General features: G+C 31.0%; 1 protein-coding gene and 1 long non-coding RNA gene across 3 annotated transcripts; one reads left to right on the top strand and one right to left on the bottom strand.

Moving 5' to 3' along the window:
- Positions 1-5,194: 5,194 nt before the first annotated feature.
- Positions 5,195-6,165, bottom strand: LOC127748391 (uncharacterized). Its single transcript, XR_008010502.1, has 3 exons — positions 6,030-6,165; positions 5,688-5,788; positions 5,195-5,303 (listed from the first exon to the last, which is right to left on the bottom strand). It is a non-coding gene; the product is annotated as an uncharacterized LOC127748391 (long non-coding RNA).
- A 2,292-nt stretch (positions 6,166-8,457) lies between these two features.
- LOC127748363 (uncharacterized) lies at positions 8,458-9,401 on the top strand. Of its 2 annotated transcripts, none has more exons than XR_008010377.1 (2): positions 8,458-8,693; positions 8,929-9,401. XR_008010377.1 is itself a non-coding variant. In XM_052262696.1 (2 exons), exons 1-2 carry the CDS (start codon positions 8,544-8,546, stop codon positions 9,063-9,065), a joined length of 333 nt encoding a protein of 110 aa, XP_052118656.1. In that variant the 5' UTR covers positions 8,458-8,543; the 3' UTR covers positions 9,066-9,401. The 2 variants fall into 2 exon arrangements, 1 of the variants encoding a protein (XP_052118656.1); XM_052262696.1 differs by having other exon boundaries at positions 8,458-8,739.
- Positions 9,402-10,756: the final 1,355 nt, after the last annotated feature.

Below are 10,756 nucleotides of genomic sequence, written 5' to 3'. Positions count from 1 at the left end.
GCAAGTGGATGACGTACCATGATAAAATTAAACTAATGATGATTTCTATAGATAGGGCATTAAAAAGATGGAAAAGACAAAAGGATAATAAAATTCAGAGCTTAGCAAGATAAAATAATTGACTTTTGAATTTATGCCTTAAGTTGATGATCAGCAGTAAAGTTAGTGTTCATGGGTTGTTCCGCATGAAATTAATTAACGGTAGAGCATTCTAAAGAAAAAGTAAATAATTATTGCCTCCCTCCTTGGTGGACTTTTTTTATTTAAATAAAATAAATTAATTATGTATTCAAATAAATTGAATTTTATTTTTTTACATATTTAATTATAATTTTGCTAGCACAAAAAAAACGAAAACAAAAATTACTATGTTTACATTGTCACTGCCAGTAACAAAAAAAAGAAAAAGAAAATAAATAAATGTAAATATGATTGATAATAATTTTTTTCCCACTCTTTTCTATTCATTTTTAGCGGCAGTAATAGCGTAAACGCTTTTTTTCTAGAGATAGATAGACTTAAACCCACGACTTCTAATTGAGTATAGAAAGTAGAGGTATATATGGATCGGGCCACATCGAATTTGACCTAACTCAGATCCGACCCGAAATATAGACTGGCCCTAATTTTTAGATCCTAATACGATCTTAGACCTGATGAAACCTACACACCTTTGGACCGGATAAAAACTGGATACAAACCAGATAAAAACTGGGTCTTTAGCATGTAAAAATCACCTAATTTTCAACCATTATTTCACAATTCACATAGTAAAATTCACTTAAAAAAATATAACAAGAACCAACGCTTCTCTAAAATTAAAGCATAACCATAATCAATACTAATATTGTCTAATAACACCAAATATTTAAATCAATACAAATAACACAATATTATGCATTAGTCTAAAGTCTTATGTATTTTAAACATAAAATATTAACTTATAATCATATAATGACTAATAACACAAAATATTAAGGTTTACAATATTTAAATTTCACATAAGAATAGCCATCATCCATCACTAATAACACAAAATATTAATTGTGTATGATGACTGGGCCACCGGGCCGAGTTCGGGTGACCGAGCTATGACCCGGACCCGACCCAAAATAATGACCGGGTCTATTTTTAAGATCATTACCCAATCTTAAACCTGATAAAATCACACTAAATTAGCCCATAAAGTGTTCGGAACCGAACTTGGTCTTCGGACTAAGCCGGGCCATGTACACCCCTAATGAAAAGACTATATCATTTAAATTATAACTTGTAGATAAGAAAAAACAATTATTCTATTTTAAACTCCTACAAATTATATTTAAATATGTAATTTGTGTAAAGTTTTAGTAAATTAAATAAAAGTGAATCAAGACAGAAATATAACCTTTTTGTAATTAAGATACATGAGTAATATATAATATCGTCAAAATATTTTTTTAAGTAAATTTTTTTATTAAAAACTTTATTAAAAGTGATAGAAAACTTAATTTATTTGACAAGAATAATTCTCAAGATCTTTAAAAAAATAAAAAATTATTAAAAATCAAAAGTCTAATCTAAAATTGATTGGACCCAATCCAATTTGATTGTATACTCCGCTCTAAAGAGTTATTTGGTGACTGAATTTTAAGAGATAGATATTGTGAATCCACCTGAAATTATAGGGTGGCCGACATCAACTAACGTTGAATGTTTTGTTAGCCGACTTAGCTCTGGTGCACTTCAATTCAAAGAATCTTATTCGCTGTCTTTTAAGTACATTCCGTTTTGAACTACTTAATAATACTTTAAATGAAAACCACTGAGTTACTGACGAGATCGTCAATGTATATGTCAATATATTTGTCTCCATAATATAACCATAGAAACAGCACCAAAACATGAATTTGCATGGTACTATTTCATGTGCATGTATATAATCTATGATAGTAACGTTACAGGTATCTACTTGCGGCTTATATGTAACGTAGAAAAAAGAAAGTGTATGTAGCTATTTACATATTTTTACTTTTATATATAATACTAACTAGCTTTTTAATATCTTAACATTTTTAATATATTTTTATAATAAAAAAGGTTCTATTTTACTATGGACAATTTTTATATATCCATACATACAGCTCATTATTATAAAGATCTTGCAAGTATAGCACCAAGTGATCTGTGGTTTGAGATATGGTAAGAAAATTTTGATATTTTGTGATGGCATGTGGAGTTGAATTGTCATATACTCTTATTCTTAATTTGCCTCAACGGTGGAGATACAAGAGCTTAAAAACAAAAGTTAATAGAAAATGAGATTATTTAAAAACCCAAAATCCTCCATGTGCAAATGTTGAAAGGCCAGGGGCTAGTATTCTATTCCATTTCTATTTCTGTCTTTTTGTTCCTCAAAAAATCTACAAAGAACAAGTGCTTACTACTTTTATCTTTGTCATTTTTTAAGGTCATTTTGTATTCTATTTACAGTAGGTGAGGAAAAAACAGTTTTGACTTATTCAGTACACTTATTTTTAAATATTAAATTCAAAATGCACATTTTACTTTGACTAAATTCTGAGATGAGCACTTTGCACCTTTAAACATTTTTTGCAAATAGAATATTGGCAATAATTATTTATTTTAGAGATATGATATCACTAAAGGATTACTACAAGGTTATTATATTCTTTCTCAGGTATAGAGATATGTAGTTTGTTTGTTACTTAAAGAAAAATTATTCCTTAATACACTACGCACTTGAACAAGTATTAAATAACAATTAATAAAAAAATAAAAAATTAGCAAAATTTATTATATTTGGTTAATATTTTTAACCTTAAATTCAATTTTTTTAGTCTATTAATTGAATAATATATTTTTAACTTATACTTTTAAATATTGTTGGTTGACTGTTGGTTAAAAATAATAAATTTTACTATTCTCTAAGATTCATTTTAATAAAATTATTAAATTATATTAAAATTTTTAATTAAGGGTGTTCATGAATCTTTCTCTTCAAGTGACTTATGTGTTAAAAAAATTATTAATTTTTTAATTTGTTTATGGACAATACATATATATCAATTATAATCATAGATTATATTATTTCTTATTAAATGATTTATATAATGGTAATTTTATTTATTTTCATAAATGTTGAATTGAATAAGTCATAGTTATTTTTTATTTAGAATTAAATAAAAACAAAATCAAAGAGACTATTTTATTTGGATTTTAAGATTTAATGGATCTCATACTCAACTATAAGAAATGACTTCAGTATTTTAATATGGTCCCCAACACATTAAAATCGTCTCTGTAACTCTTTTTCCATCAAAGTCTTATTAAAAATACAGAAGGCTTTAGTTGAAAAAATTAAAAAACCAAACTCTCTCAATTATACTCACGAATTTAGGTACACCTCTGTATTTTCTTTTTTAATAATTTAACATGGATGGTCTTGAAATTAAGAAAATTTTAAAATTTTCAATAAGTTGTATCAGAGTTATCAATAATTGAATCATTGAAAAAATTTTAATTTTTTTTGTCATCGAATTAAACAAAGAAATTTGTATTTTTTTTCATGTGTAAATATATGTAATAACTAAGGAGGTTATAATATTGTATAATTATTATATATTGTGTTTTATTGATTATTCTATTACTTTTATTGTATATAAGTATTTGGTTTTGTTACACAAAGAAATTGGTAACGATTTAGGTTATTATACCCATTTATTTTATAAAAATTTGACTTTAAAATAAATTAGTTGAATATTAAGCTATTAAAGTAATTTCTTTTATGAAAATTAATTTATTTTGGAATATAAAAAATATATTGATATGTAATTTTATGCAAATATTAATCAGTATAAAAAAGTTTATATTTAGTAGAGTTACGCGTGTATATATATATATATATATATAGGTAACTAGTTAAGAATAAATTAATATTTATTATTTATGTGAACAATAATCGACTTAAAAAAAATTTATTGTTTGGTCAAATAATATATTAAAAAAATGCAAAATCTCTTAGCTCGAATTTAACTATTCAAACATCAGGTGTAAGAAACACTTGGAAATAATGTGTTTTTTAATCAATCAAAAGAGCTTCTAGGACTATGAGGTTCATACTTCATGGTAAAGTTTTTTTTTAATTTAATTATTTTTTGCGAATTTCAATTGATTTGAGAGCAATCATAGTGCTAAAGTAAAGCATGAAGAATGATTATTATCCTGTAAATTACATTCAAGAAAACAACTATTTAAAATAGCTATGTTTAAACAATTCATAACTATACTAAGGAGAATATCTAAATTATTTTTAATATTATGAAAGATACCACAAAAGATTATAGATATTCATGCTATAAAGAATTGAGTGATCAAATGAGTGATATTATATCAAATTCTCGATATGTAGTTTCATCTGAGAGTTCATTGGTCTAAATTTACAGAAATTTACAAATTTGGTAGCAACAAATGTCTTTTCGGAACTCTTCTAATCCATGCTTGCATTTATTTATTTTCCACTTATTTTCAAATGTTTTGTATGTTATGCATTTTAGATTTTTTTATATTTTTAAATATTTCTTTTTTTTCTGTACTTTTAAATGTTTTTTTATTTTATCCCAACATATTGTTGCACTACAAGAAAAAGGCGCATTTGTAACAAAAAAATATTGTTACAAAACGTCAAAATTTTGAAACAAAAGTTTTTTGTAATAAAAAAAGGCCCATTGCAGTAAGTCCCGTTACAAAAAGTTTTTGTAACGAAAAATGAAACTGTTACAATTCAATACCATATTTTGTAACAATTTTTTCTGATACAAAAAATCAGAAGCCGTTACAAAAGTGGTAACAAATTTTGATCTTGAAGGTATTTTTTGTGACAGTCAATTTTTTTCCTATCAAAAAATTTTGTTACAAAATGCAACATGATTTTATAACATTTTTTTCTTTAGTTACGAAAGCAAATTAATTATTTTGTAACAACTTTTTTTAATTACAAATTACATGCATAATTTACTAAATTATTTTTTAAATTAACTAATATATTAACGATTTTAATAAGCAAGTTTACATGTATATAATATGCAAAAACATACATAAGTTAAACAAGATCCTTTTAGCTAAAATTGTCTTGAAACAAAATAACATTAGCTAGTGAGTACATTGATTAGTTCAACCAAAACATAAAAGTTCTAACATAAAAGTTCAACCAAAAGTTAAAAGTTCTAACATAGATTAGTGTCACTATGAATCAAAATATTATTGAGCTCTCAAAGTAGCATGTGGTCACCATTTCAGCACTCCTGTAAATAAAAAAAAAACAAAACAAAAAGTTAGGTACATAGTCAAAAGTTCCTTAAGTTCAGAAAGTTTCTAAATTTTCAAAACAAGCAAGTTTGTATTCACTTCTCAACAATTCAAAATGCCAAAACAAGTGATACACATGTATGTGTAGAGCACATAATCAAGTAAATATCAATCACAAGTAAGTAGTATAAATTAAAGGGTTTGTTCATCAAGTAACGTGAGATAAATCATAAATGTGATGTGATGACTAGTTTCATGAAACTGCACTAGAAATCACAAGATATTATATGCGAACAGTAGCATGCCTCCAAAAAGTAGAAAAGCAAGCAAGCCCTTAATAGTGTGATACAAATTTACTAAGTCTAAATTCCAGTATATACCTGTGTAGCCCCATCAACCAGATATATTTGTAACTCATCTATCATGGGGAAAAAACTGCGGCCTTCAGACTTGCCACTGGTTTGGCAGACTTCATTAGGACCTACAAGTGATCAATTACATCTTACAAGACTATGAATCAAAATAGTTACCTATATATGCATACCGCAAAATGAATCATATCTCAGAGCAGTTTAGAAACAAAACACTAACTTGTAAGTTCTAGACCCTTTGTATTCACTTTTTATATATCTAACAGGCCAGATAGTAACAGCATACTGAAAAAAGGAAGCATTTCTATTACTTATCAACTAATGGAAATATATTATCATCCATTGCTATACCTCAGACCAAAATGGGACAGCCAACATTCTATAGTAGAATAAGAAATTATCCATCTGAAACCAGCGGTAAATTAGGTGATAGATGACTTGCACACCGGGCATGATGTTTTCCTATGGAGCCAAGGATCGAAACACTGCACATCACAGGTTTAGGACATATTAGCATTTGAGATTGATAGTGTCCAGCAGAAAATAGGAGATTTTCACAATCCCTTATTGAAGTACACTATTGGATCTAACCAACTCTGGAGAAAGTTTCCTTCTCCTGAACTGCCAAACTGAACAAAAATTATCTAACTAAAACCAACTAAACCCCAGTATTTATATGCAGCAGTTAAGCCTAGAATTCTTGCTCCTAACCTGCTAAACTAGCTTAAAGGAGCTAACCAGCAACAATTATGAACTAAGTAGTGAAAGCAATGAAAATTCCGTTTATCTACTCCTTACCTCTCCTCCTATAGACCAATCCAAACCTGTTCTTATCAGGGATCTATTAGAAACCAATAATTTCTCAAATTAACATATCTAGTAACCAATAATTTCTCAAAAAATCTTTCAACAATATCTACCATCATCAAATAAATCTCAATTTCACAACTAAATCAAGAAATCAGTGTAACCAGGAATTCGAGTAAATAGTCACTTTCAAACAATTAAAATCATTATTCACAAATCACAGCCTCAAATCAAAATAGTCTCAACACCACACCAATCACATTTTCACAACCTAAATCCAAGCTTAAATCTACCAATTAATCTCTCATAACAACAAAATCAGTCACATTCACAGCAATAATCTAAACTTAATAACATTACGATTATTAATAACAGCAAAATGGAGAATTCAAACTCAATGGAATCGAAAATAGAAATGAATTCAATGGAACTGAAAACAGAGATCGCTTACGATAAAAGAACGAAGCAGCAGCAATAGAAAGGCAGCCCCTTCTCTCTAGTCCGTGATTCCAGTGACAAGAGGCACGACGGTAGTTCCCCAGTGACAATCGACGACGGTGGCTCCGCGGAAGGCAACTAGGCACAGCAACTCGAACAGCGCCTCCTTCTTCTCCCTGCATCTTCCTCCCTCTACGCGTCTGCTCGCGATTCTCGGCGGTGGCAGAAGCTTCATCGACGGTGACTTGGTAGAGGCTTGAACGGAGAATAGTGGCGACTGGGTGACATTGGCTCCGACGGTGCACGGGTCTCCTTCCTCCTCCTCTCTTCAATGCGTTACTCCCTCTCTCCGCGGTGACAACGCCTGCGGCAGTTCGATGGCAGACCGGCAGCAAGGTGCGGCTCCACGGAGTGGCGATGCGTGCGACAGCGGCGGCGGCGAGGCAGCAGCCCTCCACCTTCTCCTCTGTTCTCTCAGATCCCTCTCTTTCTCTTTCTCTCTTCTCCGCTGTAAGGGGTATGTGTGTTGACGGCTGTTATGCGAAGCTGAAAGGGGGGTTTTAGGGTTAGGTTTCTCAATTTGAGAATTAGGTTTCTGATTTTTAATTTGGAAATTAGGATTAAAAATTAGAAATTTTATAAAAGAATAATGGATAGATATAAATGGATATTTTGATAAGGATAGATATGAATAGATATTTTGATAAAATTGGAGGATAGGATAATTTTAAAATCAAATATACTCTATTAAAAATATTTAGAAACATTATTTATCAACATATTGCTAAGTTCAATCAATTATTTCTAATTTACATTATAAAATGAACAAGTTAATTATATTTTGTAAAGTACAATTTAAATTCAAATATCAATTTTCTAGATTAAATCATACAAATCTCTTTTATTTTTCTATCTCTGAAACTTTAATTTCAATTTATAAAATAATTAATTATAATAAAAATTATACATAAATATTAATTGACTTAAACTTAAAATATTTATAAAAATTAATCTAATCATTTCTAATAAATTAATCTCTAAGAGTGTAAATGAATAAAATAAAACATAATTTATTTATAATAGAAATTACTTAAATAAAAATTACTTAAATTGAATCGTACAATTCTTTTTTATTTTTCAATCACAAAAAAATCATTTCTCCTAATTATTTTTAGAGTAAAGGACATTTTCGTCCCTGGCCGTTTTTTTCACGGATATTTTCGTCCTCAAGGAATGAAAAATACATTCAAGTCCCGACCCCTGAAAAACATGGATATTTATGTCCTTCCGTTGAATTCAGCCGTTTGCACTTAACGGAAAAGGATGAGCTGGCAGAGGTGGCGCTGAGGTGGGCGTAACGGAGAACAGGTGGCATGGATCATTTCGTAACAGGACATATAAGTCCCTGGAGACAAAAACGATGCCGTTTTTGTAACCTCCCCCAATTTCTCTGCCTTTTCTTCTTCCTTCGTCCTTTTTCCCTTCCATTCTTCTTCCTCGGCCCCTGCCTCCATCACCGCCGCACAGCGGCACCTCCGTCAGCCACCATCAACGATGGTGAAGCTACTAGAAGCTTAAGCAACTAGAAGCTTCCACCACCATAGCCACTTTCACCTTCTCATGTCCCTATCGTCTTTTCGTTCCTTTGTACCCATTTGGCACCACCGTGCTCCCAACCACCAGAGCTTGGGCCTCTTTGACGTCACGCAGCGTATGAGGTTGCCGCCGCCTCTCAAATGCTCCGCCGCAGAACCCGACCAGGAAACCAAGGTTCCTGCCACTTGCCTTCTCTTGAATGTGTTGCAACTATTCGATGGTGCTTGCAATTGAACTGTTCTATGATTTGATTCTGTTAGGATTTTGGCTTGATGTGTGTGTTTGCCATATTGTTGTTTTATGTGTGATTCTTTTTGGTCTCTGGATTTTGTGGTGTGAAGGATATTATTTGCAGGCAATGTGTTTGAAGGAATGTGTGAGTGACATTTTTATGTTTTGTGTTTGATAGGTGTTCCTCTTCCTTTGGTTGGGATGGTGGCGTATGGCTTGGTTGCGGCGCTTGGTCTGCAATTGGCCACAAATAAGATGTTGCCTTTTGGGATTGGCAGGTCCAGATCCCAGCTCATGATGTTCCATTCTTTTTGAGTGCTTTCTCAGGTTTGCAGCAGCATTGATTAGTCAGAAATTTGACTGCTGGTGGCCTAACAAACATGTGAATTTCTATGAAACGATACTGAACTCTCTCTTGTTGAGTAGCTCATGTCCTTTATCTTTGTACAAGGGTTGAAGAAGTTCGTATAATTTTAGGCTTTTAGTTGTTGTGCGTTGGAATAACGCTATTCTTTTAACTGTTTTTACATTTCCAACTCTTTTGTTCCTCTTAATCTAAACGTTGTCTAATCCGTTTATGATGATGTACAGGAATACATACATTTATTCTGAACCATTATGGGCAATAGTCCAGCACCATTTTCTGATATTGGCAAAAGGACAAAAGGTAAACCTGAACTTAACTTCATTCCACGATATATACACATTTTCTGATATTTGACTGCTGGGTTATAAATGTTGTTCCTGTTAGTAGCACAAATTCCATGTACTGAAAGAGCCTCTATATCAATTCCCCCAAATTACTTTTACGATCTTGTTAGTGTTTTGTAATATTCTGCAATTTTTATAATTTAGGTGTGAAGCATTTGACACCTACCCAAGAACCTATGATAATGTCTATGTGTTGGATTTCAAGACATTGCCAAGGCAATAGGGTGGCAAGTCACATTGAAAGATACATCTGAGGGGCCTCATGCTAGTTATAGAGTATTGGTGTGTGACAAGCACCTGATACATGCTTGAAACAAAATGGGAGGGTCAGCTTAGCAAAGAGAGATGAGAGAAAGTGAGAAGAGAGAGAGAGATTAATGGGGGTAAGGGAGTGAGAAAGGGAAGAAGACGCGAAAAGAGAAGAAGGATGAGGTCGTCGGCGTTGATGGTGGCTGACGGAGGCGCGGCTGTGCGGCGGTGATGGAGGCAAGGGCTGAGGAAGAAGAATGGAAGGGAAAAGAGACGAAGGAAGAATAAAAGGGCAGATGGGGGAGGAGACGAAACGGCGTCGTTTTCGTCTTCAGGGACTTATACGTCTTGTTACGAAATGCTCCGTCTCCAGGGACTTATACGTCCTATTACGAAATGCTCCATGCCACCTGTCCTCCGTTACGGTCACCTCAGCGGCACCTCTGCCAATTCATCCTTTTCCGTTCAGTACAAACGGCTGAATTCAACAGAAGGATATAAATGTCCACATTTTTCAGAGGTCCGGGACTTGAATGTATTTTCCATTCCTTGAGGACGAAAATGTCCGTGAAAAAAAAGGTTAGGGACGAAAATGTTCTTTACTCTTATTTTTAAATTCAAAGTATCATAAAGTGTTTATTTAATTACTTTCAAGAAAATAATTTTTTTTTAAAATAAATCATCAACAATATAATAAATTTAATTATCCAAAAACTCGAAATGTTAGGGAGTGGGGTATGTGAGTTGTATTACAATTAGGGATTGGGTAATTTAATTATTTTCAATAAAAATAAAGGTAGTATAGTAACTGAAAATTAATTTTAATTTAATAATTATATACAGATATTATTTAACTATAAATTTTTAAATTATTTTTAAATAAATATTTTAATTTTAAGAATTAGAGTAATTAAATTAATTATTCTTAAAATATTATTTTATTATTATTTTATAATTATTTTTAAATAATTACTAATTAAGATAAAATTGCAGATAATCAAATTAATTTTTTATTCATAAAATTTAAAGTATTAAATGCAAAAATC

The sequence above is a fragment of the Arachis duranensis genome, chromosome 6, assembly GCF_000817695.3.
Source record: "Arachis duranensis cultivar V14167 chromosome 6, aradu.V14167.gnm2.J7QH, whole genome shotgun sequence".
Taxonomy (NCBI): Eukaryota; Viridiplantae; Streptophyta; class Magnoliopsida; order Fabales; family Fabaceae; genus Arachis; species Arachis duranensis.
The sequence above is the reverse complement of the archived record's forward strand: the minus strand, read 5'-3'. Positions and strand labels throughout refer to the sequence as shown.